Source organism: Hippocampus comes, unplaced genomic scaffold (genome assembly GCF_001891065.2).
Source record: "Hippocampus comes isolate QL1 unplaced genomic scaffold, H_comes_QL1_v1.1 scaffold156, whole genome shotgun sequence".
Taxonomy (NCBI): domain Eukaryota; kingdom Metazoa; phylum Chordata; class Actinopteri; order Syngnathiformes; family Syngnathidae; genus Hippocampus; species Hippocampus comes.
In genome coordinates, this window is record NW_017805744.1 from 5,407,927 (window position 1) to 5,422,534 (window position 14,608).

The 14,608-nt window shown below is 41.3% G+C and overlaps 1 protein-coding gene and 1 long non-coding RNA gene across 2 annotated transcripts; both read left to right on the forward strand.

Annotated features, from left to right (window-relative positions):
• Nucleotides 1–222: 222 nt before the first annotated feature.
• On the forward strand, nt 223–2,948 carry LOC109524330 (uncharacterized). The gene is made up of 3 exons (XR_002169938.1): nt 223–791; nt 1,031–1,285; nt 2,817–2,948. It is a non-coding gene; the product is annotated as an uncharacterized LOC109524330 (long non-coding RNA).
• Nucleotides 2,949–2,995: 47 nt separating this feature from the next.
• On the forward strand, nt 2,996–9,955 carry LOC109524314 (SH2 domain-containing protein 4A). The gene is made up of 5 exons (XM_019884097.1): nt 2,996–3,440; nt 5,341–5,458; nt 6,363–6,477; nt 6,567–6,798; nt 8,943–9,955. Exons 1-5 carry the CDS (start codon nt 3,275–3,277, stop codon nt 9,098–9,100), a joined length of 789 nt encoding a protein of 262 aa, XP_019739656.1. The 5' UTR covers nt 2,996–3,274; the 3' UTR covers nt 9,101–9,955.
• The last annotated feature ends 4,653 nt before the right edge of the window (nt 9,956–14,608 follow it).

Genomic DNA, 14,608 nt, shown 5'->3' on the forward strand with positions numbered 1-14,608 from the left:
GCCTAACAGGGGTCATATAATCAGGTGGAGTCATCATCAGCATAACAATAAAATATCGACGTGGGTGCACATGTAATTTAGGAGATGAAGTTATTATAAAAATACAGTTTATACATTTGCAAAGGCATTTCGATTGACTGTGGTATTTCGTTAAGAATGACCACCAACTAGATAAGAGAACACAAAAATATTGCAAATTGCTCTCAGTGTCATGTAGTCCAGTTGCTGTCTTCGTAGGGGCGTGTGTGTACTTCACAGTTTGGGGTGCTACCTAAGAGTGCAGCCACCCCTGGCTCTGCCCACGGTTGTCATGGTAACATCATCCATACTCACCATTGGCCCAGCAGTTTCGGCCAGATTTCACAGAGACAAGAAATGGGACATGTAAAGTGTACTAAAATAAAAGATCCTTGCTATCTTTTATATTTCACAGACAAAACTTAACGTCTGTGTAACAGAAGAATTTCTGAACTGGACCCTCGTGCCTAATGAAGTGTCCAGTGAGTGGAAAGAGCCATAACTACTCAAGAGTCTGTGAATACCAATCTCCTTCTTCAACTGGACTCTAAAATGGTGGCATTGTGAGGTAGGAAGGACAAAGAAACACAATGAGCGGTGGCTTAATAAACGTGCCAGCAACCTGTCATCAGCTTAAGTGCGCGCATTCTTTCCCGCACATGTGGTGTTTTGATTACTGCTTTCACACAAAGCCAGCAGGACTTCCTGCAGGAAGAAAACAACGGAAGGAGACTGAAGATCAACAACCGTGTCGCTGGTAAACAGATGAAATCGTAAGGAAAAATGAATCCCCCGTTAGTTCCTGTTTGTGGTGTCCACATGATGCAATCACATATGAAAGAGCTTATTCTGGTTTTATTTATACAGTACTTACTAGATAGAAGTAGGCCTAATTCTGCGTGCAGCAGAGTAACATTTAAGAGTCATTTATAATGACGCTGAGCTGTTTTTAGATCACGTATTTGGAAATGCATCTTTTATTTTTTTTTTACGTGATTCATTTTTTTGGCAGGTGATTGGGGAAAGAGGAGGGAAAAGATCAAGGTTTTATTGCCGGGCCGTCCCACTGCTGTTGAGTACAAATGCAGCAGAGTAGAGCTGAGACGGCATTCCACCCCTCTGACGACTGAGCTCACACACACACGCACACACACATGCCTACACAAACACACACACAGTTCCATGCGCCCACGTCACACACTCATCATACCGCTCTCTTGAGGAAGCTCAGACTAGTATAAGGAGATGCTGGCGGCTGGCAGACAAAGTAAGTCCGCTCTCATTCTCTCTCTCCTTTTGTCTTTGTTGTCGTCGCCATTCTAGAGTCTGCCTCACTTCATTTGTCTCCGCAGTCTGCTGTGTCACTGTGAAAACAGCCGCTGCGTTCTCACATGGGCTGACTTTGAAAACTTTTCGCTCAGTATGCGTTGCACACACCTTGCACCTCTTTCTCCCTCACACACACACGCACACACACATACTCTCTTTCTTTTCTCTGCATGTGAGCCAAGGCACAAGTAAGATCTGAGCCCATTTGCATGTTGGAGCACGGCCAGAAGGGCAAGCTTTGTCTTTACATGGGAACAACAGAGTTAGGCCTGTGAATGTTGATTCTCTATTTACGCTCTCCTCGCAACTCTGTTGACTATGCCTGATTAACTATAGCAGCTAGGGTGCCGGTAGAGGACTGCTACCCGTTTTGCAGACATGACACACTTGCAGTTAAAGTATCTGAGATGCATGACATCAGACATCATTTTTGTCAATCACTTTTAAAAACATGAGGGCAGGGGTTTCCTTTGGCTTTCAACCTGGCATGGGGATGCTGATTTTTTGTCATCTGATCTGACTTTGTGTAATTTGTTTAATTTTTACATGTTACATCATTTATTGAAGACATCAAACGGCACTCACTGTGTGTTTGCGGTAATTACGATTAATTTTGCAACACTAAGTGAAAATCCAAATTGGCATCAGCTATTTGCATGGGCATAAAATAATTATCTTACTGCTCCAAGAGCCCCACAGACGTTAAGGTGCATGCCTGTTGAAAGCTTTAGCTTAATGCTATCAATCCAAATCTGGCTCACACGTGGCCACACCTGATGCCCTAAAGTAGGGCCTGATGTTTCAACACTATTTACCTCCATCCAACAGTCATTGGCTGAACCTTATCACACAGCTCAGTTGCTATTGGCTACATCTCAGTCACTCTTTTTGAATTTCTGTTTACACACTTTGAAGGAGGAAGACGTTTGCTTTTCCAGGAATGGGCTTTTTGAGGACTTCCCGCGGTAATAACTAACTGGGCTGTTAATGGCTACCTAGCAATGCCGTGTGTGTGTGTGTGTGTGTGTGTGTGTGTGTGTGTGTGTGTGTGTGTGTGTGTGTGTGTGTGTGTGTGTGTGTGTGTGTGTGTGTGTGTTGGTGAACTACTGAAAGTATGTGTGTTTGGATTTATGAGTAAATGTGTGAGTCAAAATGTGTGTGTATAAGAGCTCATTTACCTGATGGTTAAGAAGAAGCACCTGTGGGTAAAAACAAACCGGTGCCAAGGTTTACTTTCTGGACCTGGATTTGACACCTCTCTCAGATAGGAGGATTTTCATTTTGGCTGTAGATATGCAAGTCATATGTTTATTTAAAAAAAAGACATTTTTTTTCGGATGCATTTCCAATACCTTCTCACTGTATGCACTGTAAACAAGGCACACACGCATTTGAACGCTATTGTGTGAACGGAGAAATCGGTAAGGTAGCAATCATCTTTCTCTCTCATCTTTCTTGTCAAATCACAGCAGCAGCCTTCAGTATATACCGCTGATCTAGGCGGACACATCGCACCTTCAATTCAAGAGAGTCCAACATATTCTCTCTGCTCTGAGGAGGAAGACAAGCCAAAGGATAGCAGGGCTTTACCTGATCCTTGCCTCATTCAGAGAGCAGTTGCGGAAGCAATCATCTTTCTCTCTCATCTTTCTTGTCAAATCACAGCAGCAGCCTTCAGGACATACCGCTGATCCGGATACATTGCACCTTCAATTCAAGAGAGTCCAACATATTCTCTCTGCTCTGAGGAGGAAGACAAGCCAAAGGATAGCAGGGCTTTACCTGATCCTTGCCTCATTCAGAGAGCAGGAAACTTGAGCACAAAAACCGGGGCGAGCCATTATAAGCTACCACTGAAATAAGAAACTCTGAACCGAGCGACTTCGGCACTGACGGCTGGTTGCTGTGCTTGAAGAAAAGCGTCAGGATGCTTGCTAAAATCCTGGAGGAGATGTGGGTTGAGCCGGAGGTTCTGGAGGCGCTGAGCGAAGAGCAGAAGAGGATCCTCTTCCTGAAAATGAGAGAGGAGCAAGTACGCCGTTGGAAGGAGAGGGAGGAACGGCAAGAAGAAGACAAAAGAAAGCCAAAGAAAGGTAACATTGCTTAAATATGACTTCATGTTCACTAAAAAACTGGGAAAAGCAATACAGGTTGACAAATACTTCACATTTTAAAGCAACAATCGTTATTTAGACAGGATCCAATGTACCTATATTTCCAGGTTGTTTAATGTGTCAGCTTTCTCGTACTTATTCCACCTTTTCGATGTTATTTTGGCAACCACAAATCTTTACAGGGCTCTTCGTGGTTTATTATGTCAACTCTCGCATGTGTTCACCAAAATCCCTACCTGCAGTCCTTGCATTGCAGTGTGTGTGTGTGTGTGTGTGTGTGTGTGTGTGTGTGTGTGTGTGTGTGTGTGTGTGTGTGTGTTGTGTGTGTGTGTGTGTGTGTGCGGGTGACTGACAGCTTCCATCAGCGTAAGTCGAATCGGTTTACCAGTTTGCAGCCGAGTAAGATTGACTAACCCCCTGTGGTTTTAACCATATATTAAATTACAGTCTTTGTTTACCCAACCTCTGCCACATCACCTGAGGCAACCAAGTCTGTGTTACACAACACGCATCTTTTGTTGCTTGTGATGTGCATGGCAAAAAACAAATACATAATAAAAACTTTACAATAGAATTAAGATTTCTTTATAATAATCTTTATCTTTATAATAATAAATGTACTTTTGACTTATGGGTAGAAAACGTGATAAAATAAAATAATAATGAAGGTAACAATTTTAAAAAAAACACACACAACAACAATATGTATGTCCAGTCCAGTGTGTACCACATCTTCAGCCTGATGTTAGCCTAGATAGGCTCCAGTTCACGACTCAGCTTGCGAATGTCAGGTCCATGACCAACCTCAGAAAAGAGACTTGCTGTTTGGTCATTACCTGAATAACTGTGATGTCATTTTCATTTTCTGGTCACCCCCAGAGATGGATATAAACAGGTGGATTTTAAATTCATATTCCATAAGCACTATTTTTAATCAGAACCTCGAGTTTAGACTAGTGGGGTGCATACAGCATATTACTGTCATGTAGATTTTAGGCTTGACTCCCCCTTTGATATACTGTAAAACAAGCAACAACCCTACCTTTGTTGTCCTCTCAAGAAGTGACCACTTTAATCATCAAGCTTGTTTTTTAGAAAAAAAAGGCAAGTGCAATACCGAGAAAGAACGGATGAGATGGAAAAAATGGCAAGTTATTAAGCATCTGTTAAAAATAGCCTAATTTTCACTTTCCCCGTTGTTTTGATATTTATTTTTGTATATGTGTTGAATGGAATTGTGAATTTGAAATTTTCAAAAGGTTATGCTAAAAGTGAAATCATATTTGTTAAAATAGGTATCGTTTGGATTGAAATGGCACAAGAGAGTCTAAAAGATTTTGTGATCGAGATAGGAATAAATATTTTACATTTATTCATATTTTAAACATTTTGGAAATTAACCATGTTTCTGATCAATACACAAATTTTGCCACCATTCTTTCGTACCAACTATAAATTCAGAACAATGAATATGTCTCCGCTGAGAAAGAAAAAAACAATCAAAATGTAAAAAAAAATTATAATAACAAAGAAAAGAGGGAAGAAAAAATGTTCCATTATAATATCACAACACAATTTAAAGTCCACTTTAAGATTCGGCCAGGGCACGAATAATTTTGGTCTTAAATGCAGGTGTGTTTTATACAAACAGCAATGCTGCATTCATAAATTCGTTTGGGTGCACTCTTAACAAAGAACGATAGCGTTAAATCTGCAAGTAAAAGGGCAAGGGGGCAGAAATAATCTGCAAGCAAGGACAAAGAGGCTGCCAGAGGAATAAATTTATAGGACAGCACCATCTTCTGGAAACAAGTCGTCATAACAATCCATGAGGCGACGTGCTCGACTCGATTTCCCTTTTTTTGTCGTTTGTTTGCAGCCACCAACAAGCACGTGAGCTGGCTCCTCGGGCGTGATGGAGATGTGTGTGTCCGTGTGATTGGAGAAGTGGACGAGTTCAGGTCCTCCAAACTTCTCCAGAACCTTCTCAATAACAGGTTAGCACACAAAACGTCACGTGAGGAACTGTCATTCACATTATTTTTATGGAAGGATGAAAGTCGATTTTGGAAATCCCAGCATCAACGTCGGAAATGGCTAATGACTGCAGATTATTCGTGATAAAATAGAAAGCATTTCGCAATAACTACATTAATAAAAAATGCATTAAATTAAGATCTCGATGACAATGTCCAGTGTATGTGTCTTATAAGACAGTTCAGTCCTTTTTGTTTATTTAAACATGAGTCCACATAAAAACAGTAATTTTTGTCAACATCCTATTAGACCCTTCCAAAGGGCAACGCTGGAAAAAAAAAATGCCACGTGGCTGCGAAAGTAATCAGTGTAAAGCTCGTGGAACAGTGTAAATTTACTGTCCCATCAAAATAACTCAATACCGAGACATTGTCGAAACAGCTAAGAACAACAGTGACAAGATCCCTGAGTGAAAAAGTCCAAATTGGGCCCAAAGTGTCAATTTGTTTATGTGGCCAGCATTATTTTCCAGCCCTGTCTTAACACTCTTGGTCATGAAGTTCACCAGAGCTTTATTTCCACGAGAGCCCTCTTCCACTCCTCCATGACAACATCACTGAGCAACTCACTTTTGTGCCATACTGAGAGAACTCATGCTCGCTGTCATGTTGGCTCTTGATCCTCAGTCAGCACATTCCACATAGATTCCTGCCCCCCTCCATCCCAGCACGTGACCACATGACATCACTTAGCCTTTGATAAAATGAGAACAGCAAACTAAAGTTAAGGGGTAGCTTGCCGTCCACTCATCCCTTATTGGATTATTCAAGTTATTTGCTAAATGAGTCATTGGAAGAGTGATTCATAGGCTGTTGTGACTGACTATCTGCTGACCGTCCTCTGATGGCGACTGTTGCGGAACAGGCTCCATCCTGATAATATGAATGGCATCCAGACAGCAGACACGCAGGCAGGAAAAACCGCCCGGCAGCTTGGATTTAAAGAAGAAACCCAGCTCGCCCTCACTGATGACGCGGCTGTGAGTTAATGTGTTTGTGTTGGCTGTTTAAGTTAAGATAATGTGATAACCGCCCACTGATTGTAACATTGTGCTCTCTTTGCACACAGAATGACCCCGACTCACCAAACGTCCAATCGTCTGAGGATGAGATGGACGCCTACAGCGCAGATGACGACCTGAAAGACCCTGGCCAGAGCAGTGACAGTGAATCAGGCAGCAGCTCGGACAATCTCAGTGACTGGGCTCCTCTCTACAGGCCCCATCTTAGTAGCCATGGCAACAAACCAGCACTCAAAGCCCAGCTGTTAGACGCAGAAAGGGTCAGCACACAGGCCAGAGGTGAGAAAACCAAAGAGGACTGATGGTGAAAACAAACTGCCAATGTTCAGTTCTCTTTTAGGTACAAAATACTGATTGATTAAAAGCAAAAGTGGTAAAAATCCAACAAAATATGTCATTAGTTTAACATGTTGACCCTGTATCAAATGAAAATCTTGTCAAATGCATCACTTTACCCTGCTCTGAAACTTATCACGATTGTGCGACGATCTATTAATCCATTAATGGTTTTCTATACCCACTTGACTGGTCGCCAGCCAATGGCATTGCACATATAGACAACTAAAGGCACATTCTAATACTGTATACTCCATTCTAAGACTATTGTTCCAGTACATGGGTATGTATAAAAACTGTACAGGTTTGACCATATGTTTACAAAACAACAGCAGTTTGAAGCCTATTTTGTTGTTAAATTGCAGAGACAATGGTAGACAATAGAGCTATTGTTGCATCTGTGCCAGCAACATGTACATTTACTGCAGTACTACTGTGCTACTGCATCCAGCGTAGTTTCATTCCATACCAAGGTCTTCAGAGCCATACAAATGCCCATGAGTGTTGTGCCATTGCCAACTACATGAATGGAATGCATCTTACAGAGTTGTCAGTCGTTAACAGGGTTGTTTTGACAATGCTGTATATAAAATGTAAAAACAAACAACCCCCCCCCCCACACACACACACACACACACACAAAATAATTTCCACTTTTGTGAGTCCTTGTCATGTAAACATGGCCTAAACCTTTTAAAGTGAATGTAAACAGTGGTTTGTTTGGGGTAACGTTCCACTGACAAAATATATAACTGTACCATCATCATACATCAAACCAACACATTTCTAAAGTAAGATTAAAGCAATAAGGCGTGGTGGACTAAATCAGTTAGATCTTAGAACGCATCCTTGTGGAGTTCCACATTTTGCAATTATGAAGCACTGCAAATAATAAGGTTTCAGAACTTAGCCTTGTTTATTTATTACTTTCCCCACTTCCAATCAGGTTAGGACATTATGTAAAATATAAGTTTTAAAAAAGCACAATGACGTGCATATCCTTTTCAACCCATATTCAAGTGAATACACTGCAAAGACAAGATGTTTCATGTTCAAACTGATTATTAGACTAAATGAATTACATCTTAGAACGCATCCTTGTGGAGTTCCACATTTTGCAATTTCGCTGCAGGCAGCGAAGTACTGCAAATAATAATGTTTCAGACCGTAGCCTTGTTTATTAATTATTTTCCGCAATTCAGTTGTTCAAAAACAAGGATACGCTGAGGTATAGCACTTTGTGAGCAACTGTGTGCTGTGGTCTGATGAGTCCGCATTCCAAATTGATTTCGGAAATCATGGACGTCGTATCCTCCAGGCCAAAGAGGAAAAGAACCATCCAGATTGTTACTTGTGCAAAGTTCAAAAGATAGCATTTGTGATGGTATAGTAGGTGTTGGTGCCCATGGCATGAGTAACCTGCACATCTGTGACAGCACCATTAATGTTGAAAAGGTACATTTTGGATTTGGGGCAGCATATGCTATCCAAACAATGTCCTTTTCAGTGACATCCATGCTTATTTCAGCAAGAAAATAGCGAGCCACATAATGAATGCATGTGTTACAATAAGCAGTATAGTATTAGACTGGCCTGTCCTGCTAGCAGTTTAGACTGTGTCTCCTGTTGTAAGCATGTGTCTCATGATGAAGCGCAAAATCCAACAACGGAGACCTCAGACTGTTGCGCTACAAAAAAAAAAAATTGGGAAAATTAGTGACCTTAAAATGCTTAATGAGTGTTGTTAAAAGGATATGCAAGACAGTGATTAACATGACCCTGTCCAAACGTGTTACAGGCATCCAATTCAAAATCTGTGAATATTTGAAAGTAAATAGATAAATAGATAAATAAATAAATACAGGGTCTTTTTTCATGCATTAAATTGAATATAGGTCAAAAATAATTTACGTTTTACCCAATTGCCCAACTTCATTTGAATACGGATTTGTACAATAAACAATTACAGTTTTTCTTGTTTTTTGTTCCCATACCTCAACTGCATAATTCCAAGTAGGTACAATACTTTAGCTGACAGTGTCATTCTGACTTTTTTGAATTAATGTTGTCATTACTTTCTTTCTCAGATGGCTTAACTGTTCAAGAAAATAAGTCAGAATATGGAGGCAGAGTGGCCCAGCTCAGGAAAGCCTTTGGATCTGTTCCTTCTCATAGCTTCAGTAAGCCTCCGTTGCCTGCAAAACCTGCTCATCTACTGACCAGAGGCACATCACTGATCCATTAACACGCCGCTCGGCCTGCTGTGAAACAATGCTGTGGCCCCAAAGAGACTGATGAACTGAATTGTGTCATGAGTACTGTGCAAAGAGTAACTCCAGACTTAAGACATCTGTGGTCCTGCTCAGGCCACATGAAGGCGGAACAGGACCCTGACTCGAACCCCAAAGTTCAATTGGGTATGGAGTAATATGCAGAGAGAGCTCAATCACCATCTTGGACAACATTCAAATGAATTCTAATAACCAGCGGCGCTTTGTTTTCATGGTACAGGTATTACCCTTCTTGTGTGTTTATGGTGCATTCGCATGTGAAGTATCATACTCGAAAACAACCTACTATAAAGTGCTTGAACAAATGATTTGACATTGTGACGGTGTTTCAATACAGTACAATGATCCCAGCAATTCTGAGTTTTAGTGCACTGAGATGATAGGACACACCAAGTAATGTCATCTTACTACTTCATTCTTCAACTCAAACAGAAAGACAAAAGTCCACTCAAAGGATAGAAGTCAATTAATTCAAAGAAACTGCTCAATAGCTACAACAAACACAAAACAAGAGGACCTTTTTGCATGAACATCATGAAAGTGTGTACAGTTCACTCAGTGGCCAAAACTTGAGGTACTTGTACATCTGCACAAGCCGATTCATGGACAATGCAAAGCACAAGTAGGATACAGTTATTGAATAAATAAATATTCAACCGGCTCGCCATAACAGTGCAAGTGTGTTGAATCTTCACAGCACTTTCATTTCTTGTCAAGTGTACTGGTTACCGCAGCCAGGATAAACCGTGAATGCCAAATATTTACAGACCAAACTGCACTGTGTCTCTTTAGGGTGGTTCAGAAAAAAACAAAACCCACCTCAAAACAAAAGGTGTTGTAGAATGGCATGAGCAAGCATTGCCATTGAGTATGTGGAAGATGTATTGTATTAAGTGTTGCTTTCTCACGTGTTTAAATTGTCCCAGCGAAATTGAACATAGATGTTTTTTATCAGGGGTGTCAAACTCATTTTTTGTCGCTTGCCACATGATAATTCCCGGTTCCCTTGGAGGGCCGTTTTGACTGTGAAACCATATAAGGAAGTCAACAATAATGGTTTATTCAACTGCAGTTTAAGTTACTGTCATGAGGGTTTTGGTAACAAGAAAACTTACAATGGCTCTCTTGTATATTACATGTGAAAATTTTAAATTTTGGTTAAAATTTTAGCAAGCATCATAGAAGTCAAGATGTTTGATTTGCTTTCGCGGGCCACATCATATGATGTGGCGGGCCAGATCTGGCCCCCGGGCCTTGAGTTTGACACCTGTGATTTATAAGATGGGGAAAAAAATGACACAATACTTGTCTTTATTATATATTCTACTGATGTTGTGTGTCTCCAGACGACATTCCGTGTGTGTGTGTGTGTGTGTGTGTGTGTGTGTGTGTGTGTGTGTGTGTGTGTAGGGGTGGGGGGGGCGGTTCCGATAGTGTTAGACAAGGAGGTTGTTGATAGTGGCCGGCTCTCACAACGATTATCTATTCAGCAAGAAAACAGCCCACCAGAGATCAAACAGAGAGCACATAAAGCTGATTAGCATGTGGTTAAGACGCAGAGACAGAGGGCGAGACGCTCGAGGAGACGGAGCAAATGCCAGTTGGGTCACGGGGAAGCAACACGTCACAGCCGACTCATTAAAGCTCCTCAGCATTCCCTCACCACCTCCACACCCTCAGCCTCAGGATTTGGCGTCTGCGTGTGTGTGCGCGTGTGTGTGTGTGTGTGTGTGTGTGTGTGTGCGCGTGTGTGTGTGTGTGTGTGCGCGTGTGTGTGTGTGTGTGTGCGTGCGTGCGTGCGTGCGTGTGTGTGTGTGTGTGTCCACGCGCATGTGCATGTATGCGTCCGCCCCATATCTTGGATCATGTGACTAGACGCACGCACGCAGTGTGAAAAGGCCCACTATATTTAGCAGGGCAGTGTAGGGTTTCCCAGCCAGGCATTGTGGAGAGAGCGGTCAACTTTGCCGCATAAGAAAGTGAACACATATCAAGTGTGAGAGGCAAGAGTGTGCAGGTGCTTTTAACAAAAAAAATGTATGCCCCAGAAGGAGAAATCGGGACACTTCTCAAGTGTTGTGACAAAGCACCTGTCAAAGATCACATGCTGTACACCTGAGACCATTTCCTTCCATAATGAAGTAATCGTGGCGAAACGGGAGTTCAGACTGCCAAGTTGCAGCTTTCAGTTGGACATAACGCCTTATTTCTCACAGCTGTAGAAAATTAAATACAATATTAAATGCATACAAAGAGTGGAATGTCATATGATTGAAAATGTACTTTATGTTATACTGTATTTAGCACCTTCACTCATGAGTTTTTGGAGTTACGCTGCCACGCAAGTTGAAGTAGGGGTGAAAAGGAGAGCAACTGTCGCTGATGCACTTTTCAGATCATTTGGGGTACAAACAGTCATAAATACGGAAGCGTGAAGCTGCCAATGGGGAGTAAAAATATTTTGACTGGCAAATACATTCAAAAGTTTTAATGTAGTTAAATTAATTCAAACCTACTGGCGAGTACGTTCAGATGGATTTAAATACGTTCAAATGTACTGGCAAGTAGGCTCAAATGTACTCACAAGTACAAACGCACTAATACAAAATGAGTACACGCCTGGTAGGAGCTGCAGTAGACCAAAACACTCAAATCAAGATATCAAAACTTCCTGTTACATCATAAATGTGCATATTATCGGATGCTGCTTACTTTTAGTATATATGAAGCATCCATCCATCCATTTTCTAATGCGCTTATCGTGACAAGGGTCGCGGGCATCCTTGAGCCTATCCCAGCTGTCTTCGGGCAGTAGGCGGTGTACACACTGAACTGATTGCCAGCCAATCGCAGGGGACCATTCGCGCTCACACTCACACCAAGGGACAATTTAGAGCGTTGCATTAACCTGCCATGCATGTTTTTGAAAAGTGGGAGGAAACCGAAGTACCTGGAGAAAACCCACACGGGCACAGGGAGAACATGCAAACGCCACACAGGAAGGCTGGTGCCAGAATTGAATCCACTACTTCTGCTCTGTGAGGCCGACGTACTAACCAGTCGACCACCGTCCCGCCATTTCAAAAGCAATATCAGATTGTCACCGTTTACTTTTCATGAAATTATCATTTATTATCGCTTTTGTCGGATTAAAGTTATTTCTGCGTTGGGTTTTCTGTCATTAACAGAGGGGGACCAACAATTATGTCCATGTGTATAGATGTCCATCCATGCATCCATCCATGCATTATCTGATCCGCTTATCCTCACAAGGGTCGCGGGCGTGCTGCAGCCTCTCCCAGCTGTCTTTCAGTAATATGCAGTACAGATCCCATTAGATTAGCGCAGGCAATCAGATTAGATGGTTACTACTTGTACTCTGTTAGTTATTTGTGTTATTTTGCATGTCAATTAATTCCAGAAAAAAAAACACATTATATTGCTCTTTGTTTTGGCACCCCAGGCAATATTGAACTTTTCTGAGTGTCTCCATGACATCTTTACATAACATGTTTGTTGTTTGTGGGATGCTTCTGTCAAAATACCCTCTGGCTCAGGGGTAAAGCACACTTTACACTCCCTATTTCTTGCAGTTACAGTAACACACTGGTTCTCAAACTTTTGACACCAACTACTACCTAAATAATTGTCTCTCCAAGTACCACCATCATGATCAATATTAAAATATAACAGTATAGTTGGCCTGCGTGTTCATCAAAAATGAGACAAATCATGCCCCCCCCAAAAAAGTACATTTGGCATTATTTTAAGCCACTGTAGCAATATTCACAGTTTGAATATAAAAATTGTGCCGACATATAGGGGGGAGGGGGGAGATCATATGATTCAATTCAAATGTCTTGCACATTAAAATGTTTAATCAAAAATAAATCTAAATAAAAGTTAGAAACAAACAAATAAAACAAACATAAAAAGCCCAATAGACTTTGGGCAAGAGGTGTGGTACACCCAGGAGCGGTCGCCAGCCATGTATAGTGTCACAATGTACTAAATATTTTTGTTCACTTCATTAAAAAGACACTAATTGATTCTATTTTTTTTCTGCCCCCCCCCCACCCACCCTGTCCCGAACACACACTAAAAATACAAAACAAAAACACCTACATGTCTGCTCAGTAAACAATTCTGTTTAAACTATTGATATTTGTTCAAACAACGCCTCAAGACAGCTGATGACTCTCACACGATTTGCAAACCCATGACAAGGTAACTGGTCCGCGGGTGGATAACAGAAGCAGCGTCGCGCTTTTCTTTTCTGGATATGAAACCAAAGGAACACTTTTTGGGAGTGAAGCGGTTTAGATGAAGCGCACGCCATTTTTACCATAAAGATTACTTTTCCACCCACTTAGCGAGTACATTGAAATTATCTGCTTTGATTTGAATAAAGGACATTAAAGTATAATAATAAACATTTTTCTGAGAACAGCAGATGTCAGCTAGACTACGTAGCCTCACCACACTACTGAAGGAAAGATGAATATTTATTTATTGATCATTGTGATAGCTCTTGTTTTCATTTTGTTAACAACAAAGTAAACAGATTTCATGTGCGTTTCCACATTTTACAAGGATTACCGCAGACCATTGAAGAAAACTGTAATGAGAGTAGTATTTTATCACCCATTAGTAGTGTATGTTCATTATAAATCCAGCAAAATTACAACTCAGTTCAAGATTTATCAGTCCGTTAAAAAGGAAACGCTCTTGAGAGTGATGCAAATGGAGGAGCGAAGGCCGCTCCGAGCTGAATCCTCGGTGGTAACAATCGATTCCGCATCATGAGATGGCGTGACAAGAGGCCGTGATGAACTATCGCTGCAGGCAGGCAGACTTTATCAGCGTGCTTTGCTTAACTTCCTGGAGCCACGGTGGCTTTTTTTCCCCTCCACTCTGCAACCAGCAGCAGGCTAAAGATTAACAGAATTTTTTGCACACATTACCTCTGAGAGAGAAGACCATCTGACCTTGCCTAAAATGGCGACCAAATGTGTGAAATTGTTTTGAATGCTTCAAGGAGGACATATTGTGAGATTTTTTTTTTTGGCAGGTTATAACATTTTTAATACCATGAATGTGACATGTTTTCATCAAAATACCACAAGGATCAAGAATGATGATGCACTTGGTATCCCCTATGTCTTGTCTTGCCATAACTTGCAAGCAAATGCCATGCAACAACGCTCCATCTACTTCTGGGCTACAAACGAAAGGCATTGTACTTGTGGAGGCAGCACTTCCTACACTACGATGTGTGTATGTGGCAGATGGACGACTCAACACACAAATACATCTACCGGTATATTTACGACCGCGTCAATCGTTTCTCAGAGCAATCAAGTATTTGCAGCTTATCAGAGGCTAACACACGTTATAAAGTGAATTCAGAGATTTGTTTCTAAAGACATAGTTTAAAGATGAAAGGTGAAAGCGTGCAAAGA